Genomic DNA, 25,481 nt, shown 5'->3' on the forward strand with positions numbered 1-25,481 from the left:
TTGAGAAAGGTTTAGGGGAACCCAAGTAATAAGATCCCGGATATGATCCCTCAAATGACAAACGAGAACGAAAGTTAAGCGTACCGTATAAAAGATAAGCGGTCATTAACCAAGTAATTAAGGGTTAATCAAAGAGGTTAGTAGATGATGATGTCATCACACCACAAAGGAAAGACAAGTGTAAAAAGATGACACAAGCTTGATGACATAAGCATGACAAAGGGATGTTTTGTTAGTTGATTTGGGACCATGGAAAATTAACCATGGTAAAAAGTTAAATCAATTACTAAGACAAAAAGAGAAGCAACCAAGCATAATTTCATAAAACGAAAAGAAGGGTAGTTGAACTTGCTATTTTCTCTCGGCCTTCTTCATTTCCAAGAAAGAAAAAATTCAAGAATCCAAGCTTCACTTCATAAACAAATCCAAAGTAAATTCCTTAGCTTCTTGATGATTAGATAAGTATATCCTAGGAGTTTAAGCTTCCAATTCCTCATGAATCTCTTCCAATAAATCAAGGAAGAAGATGGTTAATAGTAACTTTCAAGAAATAACTTTAGTTTTCTTGATTTTTTATGAAAGTTTAAGGTTATACAATCAAGGATCAAAGTTCTTTTAGGCATTCAAAGCTCTTGTGTTGTGTAAGTAAGCTTCAAGAAGGTATAAAATCCAAACCTTAGATTTACTTTTGAATATTTAGGAATAGTTTTGATTGATATAGTATATGAGAAGCATGATGCTTTTTTGCTTAAAGTTTGGTTGAGTTTGTAGTGATTTTGATGGTTGAATCTTGTTTATAGTTAATGAACCTTAAGTATAGTTAGTAGCTCTTGTTTGTGATTGAATGAGTTGGATAATTATGAGGTTATGGACTGATGTAGTAAGGTTTGGATGAAGGTTGGTTGTATTGGTGGTTGTGAGTTGATTTGTGGTTGTTTGGAGTGGTTTAAAACTTGGTAATCGTGTAAACATAGCCGTCGTAATGCCCATTTTCATACAATTGCTTGTTCTTAGTTTCCGGGATAGAGAGCTAACTGTTAAATCTGTAACTTTGCCATGTTTAGCTAGATTGTGTCGTAATCTTTGTTTTGATATGTGGTTTGCTTGAATCCGATCTACGGTTTAGGAGAAACGACCGTTTTAAGTAACGGCGTTTTGCGAGTGAACCATTACCCCTCGCCTTACTTTGAAACCTTGGTTAAGGTCCTTAAATGACTAATTGGAGTATGAAACAATTATGTAAAGTTAATGGGTCAGTTGGTAAGGTATTCACGAAAGCGTTGCCTTAAAATTTGTAACGGTTAATTTATTAAAAATGGTGGAGCCGAGGATACTCGAGCGACTTATGTGAATCGTTAAGCGCAAAAGCGAACTGTCCAATTGGTTAAAGTCTAATTTCTTAAGAGACCGTGGTTTAATTATAACTTATATGTTGTTTATAGGTTACCAGACTCGCCCCGAGCCTTTTACCACCCCCAGTCGCTCAGACAAGTTTTCTACCCGTTATACTGTTGTTGTGATGTAAATATATTGATGCATTATCTTGAGATAAGTGCATGACTGTTATTAGCAAATCTTGCGATATATTGGAGCATGTTGATATGGTATATATATGCATGTTGTGAAATCTTGATATTCTATGATCAATTCAAATACTTATAAACTGCATAATACCTATGCTAGAGATAAGCAGTAGTTGCGTATACCCTTAGTATAGGGGACCCAAAGGTGAACATTATTCTAAACCGGGAGTCGATGTTCCCGAGTATAATATATATATATATAGTTTCTATAACTATGAATCGGATAAGGTATCTTCGATAGTTTTAAATAATAATCAAACTTATTTTCAATTATTCAAATAAAGATTGTACTTTCGTATAAGTATATCTTTTGTTATTTATTATTCATTTGAAGTATGAGTTTTAAAACTTCTACTTTAAATATTTTTATAAAGATTATCCTTATGGAAATATTATTTAAATAATAATATTCATAGTTTTCCTAATATATCGGGATTTATTTATTTTATTAAATCATCATTACTCTAAACATTCTTTAAAATGTTTTTGAGTCTTCAAAATGATATTAAAAGTTAGAGCGGATCCCAAAACTCGTTTTAAAATTTAAGATCTTCCTTTCGAAGGGGATTTAAATACTCGCTTAAAAATCTGAGGGATCCGGCTCTGTGGTATATTTTATATTCGCAACGAGGTTGCGGTTTAGGTAGAGTCTTTATGTGAAGCTTGGGATCGTTATAAGGAGATGCTTAAAAAGTCTCCTCATCATGGGATTCTTGACTGGATGATTATCAACTGCTTTTATAATGGCTTGGGAGCATAGTCTAGACCAATGCTTGATGCAGCATCAAGTGGAGCCTTATGAGCTAAGAGCTATGATGAAGCTTATGAGTTGATTGAACTGATGGCTGCTAATGAATACCAGAACCCTTCTCAGAGACTACCTCAAGGCAAGGTAGAAGGAATTCTGGAGGTAGATGCAGCTACTGCTATAGCTGCTTAGCTTAAGGCTTTAACGATGAAGGTGGATTCGTTGGCTAATTATGGAGATAATCAGATCACTAGTGTTTGTGAGCTTTGTGCTGGTGCGCATGAGACAGAGCAGTGTGCTATTTTTAGTGAATCAACTCAGTTCGTGAACAACTTTCAGAGGTCGCAACAAACAGTTCTAGCCACCTATCATCCCAACAACCGCAATCATCCTAACTTCAGCTAGAGGAACACTCCGAATGCAGTGCAACAGCCTTATCAGTAGTATGCAGCAAAGTAATTTAACCCTCCTGGTTTTTAGCAACCGTAATATGCACCAAGACAACAACTTCAACTTCAATAGTCTAATGAAAAATCTATACTGGAGGAGTTGAGGCTCATGTGCAAGAGCCAAGCAGTTTCTATTAAGACCTTGGAGAATCAAATTGGACAGAATGTCAATGCCTTGTTGAATCGACAACCTGGTACATTCCCTAGTGACACATAAGTTCCATGCAAAAAGGAAGCAAAAGAGAAGGTTAAGGCAATTACATTGAGGTCTGGGAAGGTTGCAAGCCCCGAAAAATCTCAAGTTCCAGAATCTGAAGTTGTGGCATTACATTTAGGATGTCTTGGTCAAGGTGGACAAACTCATCTTTCCTGCTGACTTTGTAATTCTTGATTTTGAGGAGGATCATTCTTGGCTACTGGCCAAACCTTGATTGATGTGCAGAAAGGTAAGCTCACTATGCGACTACCGGATCAGGTTGTGACTTTTAATGTTTTCAATACCATGAAATTTCCTGTTGATAATGAGGAGTGCTTAAAAGTGGAATTGGTCGATTCTGTGGTTACTTCGGAACTTGATCAAATGCTAAGGTCTAATGCCGTATAGAAAGCCTTGTTAGGAAATCCAGATAGCGAAGATGATGAAGGTGATGAGCAGTTGTGGTATTTGAATGCTTCTCCTTCGAAGCGAAGGCTGGATATGCATTTTGAATCTCTTGGAATGTCGGAACTCAAGAATGCTAAGGGGTGTCTCAAGCCATCTATTGAGGAAGCCCTTACACTCGAGCTTAAACCATTGCCTGAACACTTGAGGTATGCTTTTTTAGGTGATGCATCTACTTTTCCTGTTATTATTGCATCTGACCTTTCAGGTAGTGATGAGGAAAAGCTCTTAAGAATTCTGAGAGAGTTCAAATCGGCAATTCGATGGACTATACCAGATATCAAGGGAATTAGCCCTTCTTATTGTATGTATAAAATTCTGCTTGAGGAAGGAAGCAAGCCGAATGTTGAGCAACAGAGATGGCTAAATCATATCATGAAGGAGGTTATGCAGAAGGAAATTCTTAAGTGGCTAGATGCAGGGGTCATCTATCCTATTTCTGACAGTTCTTGGGTGAGCCCAGTTCAGTGTGTGCCGAAGAAAGGAAGCATCACAGTGGTCGCTAATGAGAAGAATGAGCTCATTCCTACTCGAACAGTCACGGGGTGGAGAGTTTGCATGGATTACAGGAAGTTGAACAAGGCCACGAGGAAAGATCACTTCCATCTTCCTTTTATTGATCAGATGCTTGACATGTTGACTGGGCATGAATACTACTGTCTTCTGGATGGCTATTCGGGCTATAATCAGATTTGCATTACTCCAGAAGATCAGGAAAAGACTACCTTCACTTGTCTGTTTGGTACTTTTGCCTTCGAAAGAGTTTCTTTTGGGTTGTGTGGTGCACCTGCCACGTTTCAGAGATGCATGATAGTTATTTTCTCTAACATGATTGGTCAGAATGTGGAGGTGTTCATGGATGATTTTTCTGTGTTCGGGGATTCTTTCGACGAGTGCTTGCAAAATCTTGGAACAGTTCTTAAAAGGTGTGTCGAGACCAATCTGGTTCTCAACTGGGAGAAATGTTACTTTATGGTGCAACAGGGCATCATTCTTGAGCACAAGGTGTCTAGTAAAGGTCTTGAGGTGGACAAAGCCAATGTGGAGGTTAATGAAAACCTTCCTCCATCAATTTCTGTCAAGGGGATTCACAGTTTTCTTGATCATGCGGGTTTCTATTGGCGGTTCATCAAGGACTTCTCTAAAATCTCTAAACCCTTGTGCAATCTGTGAGAGAAAGATGTCACTTTCAAGTTTGATGATGAGTGTCGAGCTGCTTTTGAGACCTTGAAGAAGAGTTTGATCACGGCACCTATCATAACTGCACTTGATTAGAATGAACCTTTTGAAATGATGTGCGATGCAAGTGACTATGCAGTTGGAGCAGTTCTTGGGCAAAGGAAGAATAATATATTTCATGTGGTCTACTATGCTAGTAAGACCCTCAATGGTGCCCAACTGAAATATACTAATACTGAGAAGGAACTCTTGGCCATTGTCTACGATTTTGAGAAGTTTCGATCTTATTTACTTGGGACGAAGGTGATAGTTATCACTGATAACGCTGACATTCGCTATCTCGTCTCGAAGAAGGACTCGAAGCCTAGATTGATTCGATGGGTTCTTTTACTTCAGGAATTTGAGTTGGATATCAAGGATAGAAAAGGTACTGAGAATCAAGTTACTGATCATTTATCTCGGTTAGAAGATCCAAGTACGTTCACAGGATAATATATTGTTAAATGAGTCTTTTCCCGATGAACAGTTGTTTGGGGTGCAAGAAGAAGAACCGTGGTTCGCAGACATTATGAACTACCTTGTGAGCAACATTACACCTCCAGACTTGTCTTCTGCTCAAAGGAAGAAGTTTCTTCATGAGGTGAGGTGGTACATGTGGGATGAGCCATTTTTGTTTCGGCAAGGAGCTTACCAAATCATCAGGAGATGTATTCCGTACAGCGAGACGGAGGGTATCTTGAAAGACTGTCATTCGACTGTTTATGGAGGGCACTATGGTGGAGAAAAGACAACACCTTGTATCCTACAAGCAGGATTCTTTTGGCCTACATTGTTTAAGGATGCGCATCAGTTCATTTTGAAGTGTGATCACTGCCAGCGTGTTGGTAATATGTCCAAAAGGGATGAGATGCCTCTTAATGTGCTTCTCGAGGTTGAGGACTTCGATGTTTGGGGAATTGACTTCATGGGGCCATTTGTCTCATCTTGCAATAATCAGTATATCTTTTTGGCGGTTGATTATGTCTCGAAATGGGTGGATGTTAAAGCTTTGTCGACGAATGATACAAATGTAGTGCTTAATTTTCTTCACAAGCAGATATTCACAAGATTTGGGACTCCAAGAGTAATAATCAGTGACAAGGATCGCATTTCTGCAATCGCAAGTTCATTGCTATGATGCAAAGATATAATTTGAATCATCGCATTGCTACGGCCTACCATCCTCAGACTAATGGTCAAGCTGAGGTATCTAACAGAGAGATCAAGCGTATTCTGGTGAAAGTTGTATGTCCATCCGGGAAGGATTGGTCTTTGAAGTTGGATGAATCCGTTTGGGCGTATCGAATAACATACAAGACTCTGCTAGGCATATCTTCGTTTCAATTGGTTTATGGTAAAGGATGTCATTTGCCTTTGGAGCTAGAGCATAAGGCATATTGGGCTTTGAAGAAACTAAACCTTGATCTGGATGCAGCTGGTCAGAAAAGGATGCTTCAATTGAATGAACTCGATGAGTTTCGACTTCAAGCATATGAGAACAACAAAATGTATAAGGAGAAAGTCAAGAGGTGGCACGATAGGGGTCTAGTGCTCAAATCATTTGTGCCGGGGGCAACAATTTCTTTTGTTTAATTCTTGTCTCCGTCTTTTTCCTGGAAAGTTGAAATCGAGATGGTCAGGGTCGTTTGTTATCAAAACTGTGTTTTCACATGGAGTGGTGGAGATTTTTGAGAATGATCCAGGCCAGTCATTCATGGTAAATGAACAATGTCTGAAGCATTACTATGGAAATACGGCAAACTGTGAGGTGGTTAGTGCTGTTTTATTGTCTACTTGATCTCGGGATTCTACGTCGAGCTAATGACGTAAACCAAGCGCTTCTTGGTAGGCAAACCAAGCTTGTTGTACATTGAAAGGAAGAAAAGAAGTTAGAAGAAAGAGAAAAAAAGAAGAAAACACAAAAAAAATAGAAAAACAGGAAAAACATGGGAATTTTGACAGAAGCACGGCGCGCCCGCGCTGCGGGGCGGCCGCGCTGAAAACTCCAGTAACTGCGTGTGCCCGCACTGACTTGCGGGGTGGCCGCGCTGGAATTCCAGAAACACGGCGTGCCCGCGCTACCAGGCGCGGCGACCGCGCTGACCCCCTGAACCCGAAAAAATAGACATAAATTTCAAAACACAAAAATATTTCAGCACAAGTTTCCCTCTTTCCCTTTATAACCGAATTTTACTCTCCAATCACCCCATTACTCCCACTAATTCCATATTCAAATCCCACTTCTATTCCAAAACTAATTCTCAATTCCTATATATACATACACTTACATACATCTTTACCCATCACTTCTCCTATTCTCAAACCCTAACCTTTATACACATATCTTCTCTTTCACTTATTCAAATCCAATGGCACCCAAGAGAGCAAGGACTCAAGTTAACAGCAGCACCACCGATTCTTCGAGTGTTGGGGGTGTGAGGCCTAGGTCTGCTACTCCAGAGGTTGAAGCAGAGTATACGAGGCTACTATTGAAGCCTATAGCGAAAGAGAGGGGTTTTCTACCATCAGGAAGGGATGGTAAGCTTTTGGAGATGATTCTGGAGATGGGTTGGGTCTCTTTTTGTCAGGCACCCATTGTTGTGCCCATGAGTGTTGTTCGCGAGTTCTATGCGAATGCGAAGGTGGATAAGAATGGGTACTCGTTAGTTCGTGGTTTGACTGTGGACTATACTGTGGAGGCTATTCGTCGGGTGATTAACCAACCCGAGAGACAGCCGGATCAGGAGGATTGAGTGACGAAGATCGGGGAGGATTTTGACTTGGACATGATTGTTGCGATGCTGTGTGTCCCAAACATTCACTGGAAGTTCAAGAAGGGCTCGAATAAGTATGCCACTTTTCTGATTCTTGCATGAACAGGTTCGCTCGTGCATGGAACTCTTTTATCTGTGGGAATATCATGCCTTCTTCACATGTGCACGATGTTACTGTGGATCGTGGCAAGTTATTATGGGGGATATTGCAGGGGGATGATGTGGATCTTGGCTCCATTATTTATCAGGGTATTCTGAGGTTTCTACGTCGGAGCACTACATGTTCTATTATGTATGCGTTGATTGTGATGAAGCTGTGTGTGGCAGTTGAAGTTCATTGGCCCGCACACAAGCAGTTTCAGTTGCCTAGTGCCCCTATTGACAGTTCGACGATAGTAGTGATGCCGGAGTGGTACGTGGAAAAGTTCGACGATAGTAGTGATGCGATGCGTGACATCCATAGCAGGTTTGCACAGGACCTTACCTAGGCATTGGGGACAACGTTCAGGGCCACAGGAGTTGACATTCAGTGGCTGGTTTTTGGTGAGGATGTTGTGTACCCGCCTCCTGACACTTCACCTGCGGAGGGTGATGATCCCGATTCCGAGTAGATATGCCTTTATTTCTTACTATTACCTTCACTGAGTACAGTGAAAATTTTAAGTTTGGGGTGGTAGTTAAGGAATATATTTGTGTGTATCCATTTAGTTGTATATTAATGCTAGTTTAGTTCATATAGTTGCATATTTGTCCGGTAGTTTTTTTTATTTTGCATATTTATTTTGCATGTTAGTATGTTGCATATAGTTGCATTTGTCTTTTATCATGATCCCTTAAGTTTGCTTTTTTGATTAATTTGTGATGTTGATGCGAGTGTAGTGATGTCGTGTAAAGGGATGTTAAATCATAATGAATTGATTTGCATGCTAGAAGCAAGAAAAAAATTTCACTAAGTCTTAAAGATTGCTTGAGTGCTAGATCATGTTCATGTCTTGTTGTTTGTCGAGGTTTAATCAATTGTTTATGTCTAGAATTTAGGATATTCTCTTAATGGCGAAATAACATGGATTTTTAAAATTGGAAAAAAATATTGGATTTCATTGCTAGTAGTTGTGGCTAGGTGTCAAATGGCTAGTAGCCGGCTCATTTTATATGAGTAGTCTAGGGTTGAGCGAGATGGAGCGAAACGCACTCGTTCAGAAATTATGTGAAAAAAAAGAGAGAGAAAAAGAAAAAAGAAAAAAAGAAGAAAAATATGTATTGTGCATAATTGATCACGAGTGGGCTCTTTAATACTCGAGCTATTAAGTTCTTAAGGGACTTTGTGCCTAGTGATCTAAGGTTTTTATAGTCTGGAATCCGCTAACCTAACGCTCGCTACTTGGGTATTATTGTATAAGACTTTTGTGGACCTCACTCATTGCACGATCAAATAAGCATATTTGTGTTCGTTATGTATTATCAATAAAAGCATGTTCCTTGTATAACTCCGATAAAATTGAAGTGTTGTAAGTTATTTTGAGTCTATCGTTTATTCTGTTTATAACCTTGTGATTGCTTTGATGAATGGTGGGTTATGATTACTGATCTAATTGCGAGAGTATATCTGTTAAACATCTGCACACACGCACGTTTCTGGTTTGTGAGTTGATTTGTGGGATTTGATTGAACTTTATGCAAATAATTACATTTGTTGAGATGTTGCTCATTGGTTGGTTTAGTTATTCTGAGGGATCGTTGTATTTATGTTAGTTGCATTCATGCATTTTTATTTCTTATTTTTGAGTCTGTTTATGCTTGAGGACAAGCATCAATTCAAGTTTAGGGGTGTGTTAAGTGGCATTTATATCCACTTAGAACGCTTTATAAAGGCTCGAATTGATGTTTTGTACTCAAGTTGTTTGTGTATTTGATGTGTTTTTGTAGTGTTTTGCATTTCAGGGCATAAACGAAGGAATCATGAGATTTATCGTTATTTTGGTGCTAAATTGATGTTAGGAAGGTGCCTCGGATGATTTCTTGTTGATCGCCATCAAAAACCAGCCAATTAAACATAGGTTAGAATTTTTTCCAGAAGCTTAGCGCGCCCGTGCTGTGTCAGCGCGCGGCTGCGCCGGTTGGACAGAAGTACAGCGCGCCCGCGCTGGGATAGCGCGCGGTCGCGCTAGGTCGATTCTGCAGTTTCCTGATTCTTGTATGATTTTGACTGTTGGAGGCCCAGATGATTCTACAATCTATATAAAGCCTAAATAAAACGTTTTAAAGGACGTGATACACAGGAGAGACACAACAAGGAGCAAGGAGAAGACGTAAGAAGACCGTATAACACAATTCAACGAAGGGGAAGAGGATCTAGTTTATTCTTGTGAATCTTTGTCTAAGTTGTAATCTTGGATGCTAGTTTTCTTATTTGTTGAACCTTATACTCTTGTGATCGAACTTTTGTTTATTATTCAGTTTTATAAAGACCTAGTTTATTATACCATGCTTTCTTCGGAACCCACGGTGATGATGAGTTCGGTTATGAACTAATCGTTATCGTGGGGTTTTAACGGATTTACTTATGGAGTTAATAGTTAATTGTTTTGATATCTTAGTGTGGGTTAATTGTATGATATCCTAGTATTGGTTGTGCTTATTCGTCTTATGAGCGTCGCGAACTTATAAGATAGCGTGTTAATCTCTATTGAAGTGAAAGTGAATATAGGAGTTTAGAACTTACCATGTTAGCATAGGTTCATGTAATTGTTATGCATGATTCGTAGATAATTTTAACCATCTTACTTGCCCTATGTAATCACTAGATAACTTGCGCATTAAACCTTTATGTTGTCAAATTCTATAGACATATAGGGTCTCAACATAACTGGTGTCTATTCAGCTTCTATCTCTTTTGTGGATATCTGGTAGTAGGGTATTCGTGCAACGAAAGTTGGCGTTTACTAGTTTCGTGTTATCTGATTAGTTGTCATCACCATTGCATGCTAAGGTTAAGAACAATGACTTTAAATGAAGTATTTAATGAAGTTAAAATCCCATGTTTGTGTCATATAAGTAATTCAAACCTCAATTCTCTTAATTAATGATTGTTAGTATAATCTATTAGTTTAATCAAAACTCCACTTATTATTTGTCTTAGCATTGAATGATAGTCATATCATTGTTGCATAAGTGCATAAATTGAACCTAACCTAAACCAGTATCTGTGGGAACGAACTAGAAAGAATTCTATATTACTTGCGAACGCGTATACTTGTGTGTAATATTAGCACGTGTTTACGTCCTAACAACTTTATTTATAATTTTTTAATTATTTTATAAATATTTTAAAGGATACAATAAATTTTCTAAACTAATATTTTAAGTTAGGAATTACTTTTGTAGTGCAGATTTTCAATAAATTTATATGCATTTACAAAATTATAATTTTAATAAAAAAAGTTATTAGTAAATAATTTATTTTTTAAAAAATATTTACTATATGGGGCGGGATGAAACGGGATAAAGATTACACATAATCTGTGAAATGAAAATGGGGTTGAAAATAATTCCCACGGGAAACGGGGAGGGGATGTGGCAAATATTTTTTTTTACGGGGTGGGTTTGGGATTTGGGATCCCCGTCCAGATCCGCCCCATTTTTAACCCTAATAATAATTGTGGTTCTTGGCTTCCGTCCTCTATCCACAAATGCCAGACATAGCATATCCTTCTTCGGTATAAAAATCTCCATATATGGCATTACGAGTCCTGAATGGCTTGAATTGGCATAGTAAAATCTCCTCCATCGAAATGGCACCGTAAAATCTCCGGTGCTGCTTGCCAGCCAGAACAGTACAATATCCATATATGGCATTACGAGTCCTGAATGGCTTTTGGGTATCGAACTAGCGTTATAACATGCATTGAATGGTGCATGGTATATAAAATTAGGAAAATACTAGAGATTTCAAATTTTTATACCAAGAAATTTTCAAATCTAACGTGTCATATGAATATTTGGCAATCTTTCTAATACTAATATGAGACCCTGTGTGCATTTATATGTGCCTATGAATTAAAATCAATCATATATCAGTCACATTATTTGATAAATTTTTTGAAGAAGATATTTGGAGTACATAACACTACTCATGGAATTAATCCAAGTCATAACGTTGATGAGAGAACTCAACCTGTTCCTGAACTGCATCACAGTCATTTTAATCTAAAACAAATTTACCTAATATTCCTTTCGTTTTTTAATATTTGACGTTTTAATTGTTTGACTCACATTTTTAAGTATTTTGACCTCATAATTACAATTAACATTTTTAATTTTTTTTATGTGACTAAAAATATACAATAAAATTTTTAATTAAAAAAACAATTATTCTAGCTATACGGTTACAGACCCTGCCAAAAATCAAAATGACAAATTTTAAAAAAGAAAGGGAGTATTTAAGCATCTTCTAGAGTTCTAGTCAAAATCAAGATGTTTACTCGTTAGTACTCCAAAATTTTGTCTACACTGAAGTAAATTTCCAAAACCAGTATTTTTAGGTTCAACGAATCTTGAAAACTGAAGTAAATTCTACTGTAGAATATTTCTTCAGCTTCAAGTCTTTTAAGTAAGAAAACAGAATTGACGACGTACTGTGTGATGCGATTTTTAGATTCATCAGCAAATCTAGCTGGCCATGGTTTCCTCACTGAAAAAGCTGGTCTTATTTTATTTTGTTACACAACTTGTAGTCGATAAAGAAGGTGTAATTATTGCACACATGGCTGAGAAGTGTGGGAGGCTTCATTACTCATGTCCAACTCGGTGGAATGCATCGATTTAAGGGCCAATTCGGTGGAATATATCGATTTAAGGCCGTTTTTAATTACTCTCTCCGTTTCGGAATAGTAACAACTTGGTATAGATCGACAGAAATCGTTCGCAAACAACCCATGTTCGACTTGTTATTTATTGAGTTCAGCTTGAACATTATATTTTGTTCAAATAGAAAGAATGGCCAGACTTGGTTCGTTTCAAAATTAAGTTAACCTTGACTTGCACAACTCGGTTCAGCTCTGTTCATTTACATTCCCAACTGTATTATAATATTTTTATTTCATTAAGGAGAAAAAATTGAAAGAAGAGAGAATATGTAGGGTGCTGCCTTCTCCGTCCCCCCTTAAAAGTTCGATATATAGAGATGCCAATCGACAATGCCAACTGAGTCAGTTTCTGAATGTGGGAATCTCACAAAGATGCTTAAGGGTTTCTTGGCAATAAACTAACGAGTAGTGCTAGGTGTACAGAATTATATAAAAAATTTGTACAGAATGACATGATAATTGATGTGTGATATTTTAATTGAGCTTATTGATGTGAATATCGACAATGCCAACTGAGTCGGTTTCTGAATGTGGGAATCTCAAAACGATGCTTAAGGGTTTCTTGGCAATAAACTAACGAGTAGTGCTAGGTGTACAGAATTATATAAAAAATTTGTACAGAATGACATGATAATTGATGTGTGATATTTTAATCGAGCTTATTGATGTGAATATCGACAATGCCAACTGAGTCAGTTTCTGAATGTGGGAATCTCAAAACGATGCTTAAGGGTTTCTTGGCAATAAACTAACGAGTAGTGCTAGGTGTACAAAATTATATAAAAAATTTATACAGAATGACATGATAATTGATGTGTGATATTTTAATTGAGCTTATTGATGTGAATACAGACAGATCATTTCAATTACTCCAACACGTGTCATTATTTATAAAATACACAAATCGGTACACCAATTATTTTCCTAAACCAAATTGCTTTCAGCTAGAGTCCCTCCCTAAGTTATTTCCTCTGTTTGTTAACGAGGAGTCGAGGAGATTACAATGTACGGTGTACATTGTAATGCACTTATAATTGTATTGCAAGAAAGATTGGTACCAGAATAAACTAGTTGTACTGTAATCACAAAGAAAACAAATTAGGAAGAGAAACATAATCTGAAAAGGAATTAAACAGTCTTAAAATCTAGAGTTGCAACCTTTACATTTTAATTTAATAACAAAACTATATATTTACTTTCAAAAATACAGTTTGTAATCCCTAATTATAATTATAGACATCAAATACAATATGCATCCCTTTAACCATTTTGTTAAAAATATTTATATTGTGGATGGTAAAATTGAAATTCAGCAAAATATTTAAATAATAATTTTATTTTTTTTAAATTAAACTAAAATTTAGAATTTCAAATTATAAAAATAATATTAATGTCAATTATTTTATTATTCAGTAAAATTTTTAAAAGTTTAAAATATAGATATATTTAGAAACTTTATGATTATATATATAAACAAATATTTTGCTTAATAAATATATTTTAAGTATTTAGCATTATGATTAATTTAGAGTATTACAAATAGAATATAGCTATAATTTTTTTCATGTAAAAAATGTATTAAAATAAATATTTTAATTAATTTGAAATTTTAGTTATTAATATTAAAATCTCAATTTCAATTTTATAACCGAAAATGATACATGTTGCAGTTAATATTAAAAGTTAAGGGTTTCAATCTGTATTTTGCAAAGTAGATATACTGTTTTGATCTTAAATGAAAGGTAGGGATTACAAAGTGTAATTAACTCTAAAATCTAACTAGATAAGTCTAGACTGGGCGCAAGTTGTATTTCGAAATAAAAGTGAAGTGCTAATTCCCAGCTTGGAAGAAACTAGATCGAACTCAATAAGATAATTCTCCATTTGATGCGCTCCAATGACAACTGAAGTTGTTGGCGTCGACCCTCCATCCACGAACGCCAGGCATAACACATCCTTGTTCACCGATACCATTGAATTGGAACCGTAAAATCTCCAATGCTGCTTGCCTGCAAAACCAATATCTATGTATGGCACTACAGGTCCTGTCTGGCTTTTTGCTATAGAGCTACCTTTAAAACACGCTTTGAATGGTGCCACTGATGCGACTCTTTTCATTTTTCTGAAGGCTGCAGCTTTCTTAAAATTACTAACAAGACTCTTGTAAATGGAAGTCTCTAGTTTTGTAAAAGGTGTAATAGTACTTAGTTTAGTACCCCCGGTGCCTTCTTTGTTGATGGATAGCAAAGTATGATTGACAGCAACAGATTTGTTATCAACACTGATAGATGTAACATCGATGAAGTATTCATCAGAGGCTTCACCTACGGAATATATAGGATAAGTGCTAACAGGGTTAACGACAAGTTTGGTGGTGATTAGTTCTTTAGCTACATCTTTACCATATGGTTGAAAAAAATACGGGCCACCGCCTATAAACATGTGGCCAAGTGGAAACTCAGTTGTTGAGGGTAGACAAAGCGCAAATTTATGAGGTAACTTAAACTTAGTTGAAAGTTGTGAGTGTAACGAGGTTATGGTATTTGCAAGGCCAGTCATACCTTTGGTTTTACTAGATAAGCCTTCTAAAGAATCGGAATCTGCACACGAGAAAGGAAATGGTTTAGGCAATTCGTAAGTTAATCCGACTGCTAAACCATTGGTGGCTACTGCAAAGAAGGCATCCTCTCCTAAGCCTTGGGTGTAAAGGTTATTTGTGATTGGATTGTAGGGGGTGACACCACAAGTATTGTTAGTGCAGCCTGGTTTAGGAGGCGGATCAAGGCAGCCGACGCATCCATTGCTCTTAACATTTTTACATTTTGCAGTGTCGCAACTGATGGGCTTATAGGCTGGTAACTTGTAAGAGTCACAATGGAACCAAGTGTGTAGGCCACCAAGATCTAACACTACTGGTACATCTTGGTCTCGTGTGGAAACTTGTAAACTAGTGTAGTACTGTAATACAGTTGTGTCTTTCCTTACGGGAAAAAGAAAGGCTCGGGGTTTGAACTTGGTTGCAGCTGAAGTTGTTCCAATTGCAAAGAGAATGATGAGTAGAATAAACAAGATGGAAGAAGGCATTTTTTTGAATAAACGGTTTCCTGGTAAACTATAAGAGAGTGATGAAGACACTACAGTAGCATTTATAAGGGTAATCTCAAGATTGTTCAAGTGGAAAGCTAGCTGGTCAATAAGTCCAATACATAGTTTATCAGGATAAGGTTTGGACAGTCCATTTATTGTTTCGGAATTGCTGTCACTTGCATAATCCTAACAACTATCCTATGTCATATTCCCGTTGAGAGAACTGATGAGCCTAAATTCCGGATTCGTATTTGAATTATAAGTTACTTAGTTGGTAACCCCGTGCTAAGTACTGGCTCGAAATTAAAAATAATAGTATCAAATTATTATTTATATAAAACTGAAACTCATAATCCAATCCGTGCAAAATACAGATCTAAATATAATATATAAAATGTTGTTAAAATATGTAGTTAAAAAAATCGAATTTAAGTGTAACTCTAAAATTTCACCGTATAATTCTAGTTATGCATGCCCCTCAATATTTACTTATATAAATTTGACATGTTAACTTACTAATACGATTATTTTAAAGTAAATTGATGCTTGGATGTTCAGCAACATATAAAAATTAAAGGGAAATAAAATTTAGAGAGAGTAGAAGTTAATTTTTGTCAGTCGAGATTTTATTACATAAAATTTTAAAAATAGTTGTATAATTTTCTAGTGAGTACCAAAATTTAGGACCTGAAAATGGTTTCCTTATAACATAAAGGTCTTTTAAAAACGAAAGTCCTTGGTAAAAAAAATCATAGCTGCCTCCCTCCTTTCCTCCCCGCTTCTAGGGTTTGTCCATTTTCAAGTAAATCGAGGGGCTTCCACTGGTTTTTTCCAGAGAAAAGCCCCAACCCTTTTATTCTCTTTTATTTTCGTTAATTTTGTTTCAATAAAACCCAATTTTTTGGGTGTTTGTTTGTCTCTCGTCTTAGAGTGCATGTTTTGTCTCTCCTTTTGGAGTGTTTCTTATGTTTTTTTAGTCATGCTTGGGTTTATCTGGTGTTGGATCTGTTGAGGACGAATTTATTGATAATTTTGGCGATCTGCAAAACCTGCATTGAATCTGAGATAATGGTGATTAGTGCAAAAGCTCACCTTTTACAACCAAAGATTGTTCATCTTTCATGAGTTTACACTTTCAGCATGTTTATAGCTAATATCCAGCATGTAGATAGCTGGGGTGCCTTCGGCATGTCTATAGCTGGTGTCTGACATGTAGATAGCTAGGGTGCCGCTTCTCCAATCTCATTTTATGCGATTGGTGTTTCTGAACATTGGGCTAATCATAGTTTTTATGTGATATGATCAATTACGATATTGTTATTTTCAGATATGCTGGTGCAATTTAGATCGCTTGTGATGTCTTTGATTTCGTTTTTACCTTTAAATTTTTTAAAATTTTATGTGTTAAACGATCAGGAAACATATCATCTAATTATTTTTAGTATGTTATTTGTTTTACCACCTGATTGTATCGACAGTTGGGGGTTTGTCACGACTGTACTATATTCAATTTAATGAAAACTTTCTGCATTTGTAAAAAACAAACATGGTTTCCTTATTAGTATAGATAGTTGATAACCCGTGCGATACACTAGCCCGAGACTAAAAATGTCGAATTAATATTTATAGAGAATTATTCATAATCCGTGCAAAACACGAAATAAAATTAATATATTAATATCAATATTAAATTGATACTTGCAAAAAATAGTTATGTGGTTAAAAAGAATCGTATCAGTTATGAAATTTTTCCCTATAATTCTAGTTTTGCATTGTTTTACTTGATATAGAAATCTAACATATTAGTTTTATTTTTTTGAAAGGAATTGTATCTCTATTTGATGAACCAAATATATGTTCTTTAGATAATTTAATATTAATTAATATAATTTGATAATTATCTTATAATTAGCATTTTCAATATAGTTTATTTAATGTTACTTAAATATTGATAAAAAATAATTTACAAATTAAAAGTAAATAGATGTTATTAAACTTAATTTAATATTACTTAATATAGTCTAAATACAACCCATAAATTTGTTACTGTTAAAATATGTTTTTAAATTTAAAGTAAATAAACGTTATGATTGACAGTAATAAATACAATCGTTAAATCAATAATTTTCAGTTTAAAAGTTAATAAGGTTACTAAAGTTATTTGTTATTACTTAATTATTTTTAAAATAATACTATAGAAAATAAAGTTTATAGAGAATAGAAGTCAATTCGTGTTAATACTTTACTTTGTAGTTAGTAGTTTTTCAAAATAAAAGTAAATATATGTTATTTTACTTAAATTAATGTAACTTAATAAATTTTTAATATAATTTGTTAATATATAAAGTTTACAGAGAATATAAGTCAATTCGTGTTAGTAATTTACTTAGTAGTTTGTAGTTTTTCTAAAATTAAAAATAAATATAAGTTATTTTACTTAATTTAACGTAACTTAATAAAATTTTAATATAATTTACAAATCGTTTAAAAAATATTTTTATTTTATAAAGTAAATAGACGATTGAATGAACACTAACTAAAAAGAAAATAAAATTTACGAAGAATAGAAGTCGATTAGTATTAAAAACAAAGTTTATTGAGAATAGAAGTCAACTTATGTTTAGTAAGTACCAAATTTGGTAATTTGGTACTTTTAACACCAAATTATATATAGTTTCGCTTATTAATAAAAAAACAAGTATAGATGGTCTTACACAAAGAGCAATAATGCTTATCAATTATATTTAATATATTCGGTAATGTATGTTCAAAAACGCTTTCGAGTACCGAAAATTATAATTTAATTCTCTTATTGACAGAATAGAGTATTCCAGACTTATGTTGTCACATGAATTAATCTATTTCTAATCTGAAAATGACCAAAGAAACACCCTAAAAATTCATGTTTCGCAAGAAAATGTAATTTTTCACGCTTGATGACAAATTGAGTTCTAAGTGGTATTTTTACATAACTTTTAATCACGCGAGAAAGAAAATTATTGTTGATAGACTTGGAACGTGATAGCTGTCTCCGAGTAAAATACAGGGCAGTCTGGGTTTAAAAAAAAAATATAATTTATGATTTAAAATTGAAACATGTCATATAAGTGATATAAAAATCGTAATTTATAAATTATTTAGATTTTTTTAATAATTTTACGTATAACTAACTTATAAGCTAATATTGTATTTGGTAAATCATAATTTATAAATTACATTTTTTCTTAAACATAATTAAAATGCAAATTGCAAATTGTATGAATTAATAATTTTAATACATGAATTTCAATTAAAAAAAGAGAAAATTTAAAAAATATGGATAATGATCTCAGGATAAAACTATATAAGATACAATATCCTCTCGACGAAAATAAAATTATAATATTGATCCGCAATGGAAAACAAAAATAATTATAATTAGATTGATTTTGTTTCGTGGATATAATGATTCCGGGTTAAAACAAAACTGTATGAATAAAATAGGTTAAAACGTAATTTAAATTAAAAGATGACTACCTATCATTTAAAAAATAAAATTAAACAATTTTCATATTTTAAAAAGTTCATCAAATTAAATTTAGAAAAATTATATGATATCAATAAAATCGGGAATGTTTAGAACCATACATACAAAAAAAAATAATGACAATCCCACCAACGGAAAAATGAAATGCTAGGGGTTAAGAGTATCTTTCTATAAAAAATTAAATATTAAAAATTTATCATTCGACAGGTATTATTTATTATTTTTCACCAATTATTTTTATTTAATTTTAGGACCTATTTTTTTTTTATTATAACATCAATTTTTTTCTTACCAGTTATTTTATTTAATAATATTATAATTAGTATAATTAGTTAATATTTTTTTTATGTAATATAAAATGCAGAGCAAAGCTAGCAGACTGTGTTGGGGAGAATAAAAAAGTAAAATGACCAATATTAGCCTACCCTAATTTTCAAATTATGAAAGAAAATGAGTTAAATATGACCGTCATACTAATTTACCAATACAAAATTGTATAATGGGCTTTCTATATACGGGTTTTCTAATGTGTGTCAATGACACACAATAGACACTAACTCTCATTAGTTACTAAACTTATAAAATTTAGTGTTTATTATGTGTCATTGGACACACGTTAAAAAGACCCTTCTATGTAGTATACCCAAAATATGGTAATCCAAACATGCCCATAATGATAGTACTCCTTTAAACTACCAGTAAAGTTTCATCCTTTCAGAGTTAAATTAGGATAAAGGTTAGGTAGTTCTAGATTTTTGCGCAAATCTAGCAGCTGGCCAATGCATAGTTTCTTTATATTATCACAAGTACTAGTTGAATTTGGAGTTCGTATTCCACAATTATAAATTACAGATCTCAAACTGATCGAAATTTATAATAAGAGTTATAGTGATTTTTTTCCATTGTCTGTACTACTTGTCTGATTAGCATGCAACTTGCAATGCAGTTAAAAGTTAAAACAAAAAGAAGAAAAAGAAATTTTAAAATGGGTTATCTTCCTGAAAGCATCTTAACGGGGTCCAAAAAAAAATCAAAATCACAAAATATCACATGACATGGGCCCGTTTATTTGTGTACTTATAAGTTACATATAGTTTATAAATCCGCAATAAGTTATCAACGAATATTTGTCGATCTCATTTATAAGTCGAATTTATAACTTACAAGCTAATAAGTTAAATGTTGGCAACTACGTACTTTTTTCTAACTTATATTGATTTTTTGCTTTTTATTAACTTTAATTCTAAAATATATATTTTTAAAGTGTTAATCTAATTTAAAATTGATGAATTATTATAATTATATTTAAAAATTATTTATTTTATTTTACTTACGTAAAAAATTCAGACTTATGAGTAAAATTATCCAAACAATCCTATTAACTTATATGTATTCTTTCACTTATCACTTTGAAGTTACTTATTCAATTTAAATTATAAGTTACTTATTTTAAGATTTTCCAAACATTCACGTAAGTAACACTCTTGTTAACTAACCATTAGATACCTAAGTATGCAAACAATTTCACGAATACATATTGTTAGATATGATATGATGATATCAGCATTTATTATCAGAGTTTGCCAACAGAGTTTGCTAACTGGAAGATATCAGAATTTATCAAGCTTATCAGTATTTGACAGATCAGAGTTTGATATCAACATTTGTCTATCAATATCTGTCAAGACTGATTTCCAAGAAGTTTGATTCTCTCTAGAAGACTATGATTTGCAGAAGATATGTTGGTGTAGGACTTTATTTAATTGTAGCAATCAATAGTTGGATATGTATTAGAATTCCTTATTCATGTATATCATATCAACTAGATTGATTGTGTAACTGTGCAGTTTATAAGCACATATTAAGTTAACAATATATGTGTCATCGTGCATTGTTTTATCATACACATAATCTAGCAGCTCTCAAGGAAATCTGTTCGTCTATTGAGAGAGTATTGTAATAAGTTTTTATTCATTAATAAAAAAAACTGTTCTTCATTGTTGAGTACTAAATTCAAATTGATTGTTAATATTGTATTTACCCACCCTCTACAGTATACTTAAATACCTAATAATTAGTATTAGAGCTTGTTGTTGATAAATAGACAGTTTAAGATCCATAAAACAATCAATAATGACAGTTAAAGAAACTCAACATAATCCCCCACTACCAACAACCACAAACCAAATCAACCACAATATGAGCAGATATGAAACCATCAAAGTTCCAATCTTGAAAATTAATGAATATCCTAACTGAAAAAATAAGATGGCTATGTGTCTGGAAGCAACAGATCCTGAATATCTGAACATGATTTATGATGGTCCTCACAGGCCCATGAAACTGGTTGTTGCAGTTCCTGGGTCAAGATGAGAAGATGGTTGACAAGGACAAAAAAGATTATACTCCTGAGGATCTTTCATTCATTATGAAAGATGCAAAAGTCAGACATCTTTTGCATATCCGTCTAGATAGTGTTATGTCCAATAAGATGATTGGATGCAAAACAACCAAAGAAATTTGGGACACTTTAGAGGTTAAGTATCAATGCACAACTACTATTAGGAAGAATAGAAGGACTATATATACTCACTCAGGAGTTTGAGAACTTTAACTTAAAAGCTGATGAGTCTTTGACTGAAATCTATGACAGATTTCAGAAATTGCTGAATGACTTGTCATTTGTTGACAAGGAATATGATCCAGAAGATTCAAATTTGAAGTTTCTTCTTGCACTCTCTGAAAAGTGGGACTTGAAAGTCACATCAATAAGGGATAACTATAATTTTGAATATACATCTCTAGATGAGATCTATGAAATGCTAAAGACTAATGAACTGGAGATGGAGAAGTGAAGCAAGAGGAAAGGGCCAATGGCAAGAAAAGTTGCACTCAAGGCTGAAGAAAAATAAAGAGAGAAATCTGTAAGAAAAAGCCATTCGAGAGGAAATGCTATAATTGCAAAGTCTGATACTGAGTCATCAAATATTGATGATGACGCAAACTTTGATGAATACTCAAACTCTGAAAGTGATCATGCTGATGATGAAATCATCTTACAAATGACTGCCCTCTTAGTAAAAAGCTTCAAGAAGATAGCCTACAAGAACTTCAAGAAAGGAAAGAGTTTTCAAGGAGAGGCTTCAGTTCTTCAAACTATGATAGGAGAAATTTCAGGAAGAACGATGAGAAGGAGTCAAGGTCTGGGAAAATTGACAAGTAAAAGATGAAGTGCTACAACTATGATGGAGTTGGACATTTTGTACCTGGTTGCAGAAAGTCAAAAGCTAAGAAGAAGCAAACACTGATCATAAAGAAGAAAAACTGGGATGATATATCAAAATCTTATGAGGGTGTCAACTATGCTCTCAAGGAAAATTCTTATAGTGAACTTGAGGCTCCTGAGATGAATGTACCTCAAACTACTCTTTCTTTTGATACTGATGATATCTGTGAATTGAGACTATTTTTTAAAATATTGCATGTTAGTTATATGGATCAGACTCTTGAAAATGCTAGGATCAGACTCTTGAAAATGCTAGGATCAGAATTGAAAACTCTGGCTTAAAGAAAAGAAATGATCACCTAGAAGCTGAGTTGGTATTCATGCTAGAAACTCAAAAACAAATAGATTATGCTATATATGTTAAAAATAAATTATTAGAAAAGCATGATTACTTAGAAAAGGAATTAGCTAAAGTAAGAGAAGTAATTAAACTTTGGACTAATTCGGGAAAATTAACTCAGGGTTTAATAGATAGTGGTTGTTGAGGAACATGATTAGGTTATGAAGACAAATCTGATACTGACAAATTAAATGAAAAAGAGACTGAGGAGGTTAAACCAGTAAATATTGATAAGAATGTAAAACTGAATAAGTCTCGGTTAATACCTGTTAAGTTTAATTTAAGTGCTGATGGTATCAATTCGGTAAATAAGAAAGGTTCAACATCACCACCTAAGTCAAACTTAAATATTGATAAGTGTGAAAATGTATAGACTAAGTCGGTAAATATTGGTTTAATGACTCGGAAACAGCTTAAGCAAAAGCTGAAGGAAGTAAAAATGAAAAACAAGGACAAACAGCCTAGAAAGAACAGAAATAGAAAAGTAGGTGTCAATAAAGAGAACAAATACAAACATATTCTTAATGCACCTAGAAAGGTTTGTTTAAATTATGGCAGTACTAATCATCTTGTTGTTGCTTGCAGGAAGAATAAAGGAATACATATTGTTCCTCCTAAATAAGAGTTTAGGAACAAAACAGTTAGATATAGACCACAACAACCTTGTTTTCATTTTGGTAGTACTTGGCATTCCATTTACACATGTAAAAAGTATCACAGCTCGTATTATGATTATTATGAACTGACACCCTTTTTAAATAAAACAAAAGTCATTTCTGCATGTGCAGTCCTGATGTTAAGAATGTTACCATACACTCTGATGTGTTAACAAACTTTAAAAGGTCAAAGGATCCACTGGATCCTTAAAAATACTAACTAATGGCTTATATGATTGCATGACAATAAGAAAAATACTCTAGTCTTGGACAACAGATGCTCAAGACATATGACTGGAAATAATGCCATGTTATCAGAGTTTAAGAGAAGGCTGGACCAAATGTTTCTTATGGAGGTGACAACTTTGGAAAGACTTTGGGATATGTCAACATTAAACTTGGGAATGTCATCATTGAAAATGTAGCTCTTGTTACAGGACTGAAGCATAATCTGATGAGTGTGAGTCAAATATGTGACAGAGGTTACCATGTGGACTTTTATGGAGAATATTATGAAATTGTCAATAATTCAGATGGCAAGATTGGAATGATTGGCTACAAACATGGAAACTTGTATAAAGCCAGGGTTTCCAAAAATACTGATGGCTCTGCTATATGTCTATTAAGTAGAGCAACTATGAAAGACAGCTGTAACTGGCATAGAAGACTTTCTCACTTGAACTTCAACAATATTAATCAACTTGTAAAGAAAGATCTTGTAAGAGGATTGTCCAATACAGTTTTTACTCCTGATGGCCTATGTGATTCATGCCAGAAGGCCAAGTTAAGTAAATCATCTTTTAAGAGTAAGACTGAATCCTCAATTCTTGAACTATATCACTTATTACATATTGATCTCTTTGGTCCAATAATATAATGTCTATAGCTAAGAAGAGATATGCACTTGTGATTGTTAATGAGTACACAAGATATACTTGGGTATAATTTCTACATACAAATGATGAGACTCCATCCATTCTTCTTGATCATGTGAGACAACTGGAAAAAGGATCAACATACAAAGTTAAGATAATTAGAAGTGACAATGGAACTGAATTTAGGAACAACACTATGGAAGAATGCTGTAAGTGTAAGGGGATCAAACAGGAATTTTCTGCCCTGAAACTCCACATCAAAATGGAGTTGTTGAAAGAAAGAACAGAACTCTTATAGAAGCAGCAATGACCATGCTTGAAAAAGTAAAATTGCCAACCTACTTCTGGGATGAGCATGTGCAAACTGCATGTTTCACATAAAATGCAACTCTGAGAAATAAGCATGGCAAAACACCATTTGAGATAGTAAAAGGAAAGAAGCCAAACTTGGAGTACTTTCATATTTTTTGATGTAAATATTTGGTTCTCAAAACTCATCCTGAACATCTTACAAAGTTTGATTTAAAAGCCGATGAATGAATTTTTTTGTTGGATATCCTCTATCAACAAAAGCCTTCAGAGTCTACAATCTGAGAACAAGAGTAGTCATGGAATCTATTCATGTATCTTTTGATGACAAAAAGATTACATTTCTAGAAGATGTAGATGATCATAAAATGCTGAGATTTGAACATGAAGTACCATATGATAAATTGTTAGGTATGAATACAACATAGAGGGGGGGGGGTTGAATGTGTTTTGGCTTTGATGTTTGATTTTGATCGACTTTGGCTTTAGCAGTTGGTTGTTAACAACGATTTAGTAGAGTAGATGTTAAACATAAATAACTGTGCAAATGTGTAACACAAAGATCTTCAAAACTCACTTAATTTTATATTAAAAATTAAGCAGTGTTTTGCTACAAAATTTTTAAGTTCTTGTTTTAGAACTTAGCTTCTTTCTTGAGAGAGAACACCCAATTTTCTATCTAGATTGTTCTACTTAACTAGAGGACCAGTGTTAACTTTATAACTCATTTAACTTCTGGTTTACACAGTGGATAATAAACATGCTATTAGCTTTTCTAAACTGTCACTTGTCATTTCTATTTATAGAAAAGCAAATCTTCCATTTCTGGCTTAGCATATCTTTAGCATCCCGTGATTACTTTAATCTCCTCTGTTAGTTAATCTTTGCCATTAATCTTGCAAAACTCTCAAGCTGGTTTTTGTAGACTTGTCAATCTAGCTATGTGAATTGTTTGTTGATTTGCAACCTTGGATATTGAACTGTTCTGCAATTCTGTACTTAAAGAAATTTCTTCACTTCGAGATCTCCAATTAAGCTGTAGACAACTCGACATCTCGATAGGCATGTTGGCTTGTCAATATATCTGAAACTTCATTGTTGACT

The 25,481-nt window shown here is 34.0% G+C and overlaps 1 protein-coding gene across 1 annotated transcript; it reads right to left on the reverse strand.

The window, feature by feature from the left end:
• Window positions 1–13,965: 13,965 nt before the first annotated feature.
• LOC141659219 (putative aspartic proteinase GIP2) lies at window positions 13,966–15,508 on the reverse strand. Its single transcript, XM_074466004.1, has one exon. It carries the CDS (start codon window positions 15,380–15,382, stop codon window positions 14,078–14,080), a length of 1,305 nt encoding a protein of 434 aa, XP_074322105.1. The 5' UTR covers window positions 15,383–15,508; the 3' UTR covers window positions 13,966–14,077.
• Window positions 15,509–25,481: the final 9,973 nt, after the last annotated feature.

This window comes from Apium graveolens, chromosome 5 (assembly GCF_009905375.1).
Source record: "Apium graveolens cultivar Ventura chromosome 5, ASM990537v1, whole genome shotgun sequence".
Taxonomy (NCBI): Eukaryota; Viridiplantae; Streptophyta; class Magnoliopsida; order Apiales; family Apiaceae; genus Apium; species Apium graveolens.

Coding starts and splice junctions, on each gene's coding strand:
- LOC141659219 (XM_074466004.1), bottom strand. CDS start 15,382: ATGCCTTCTTCCATCTTGTTTATTCTACTCATCATTCTCTTTGCAATT.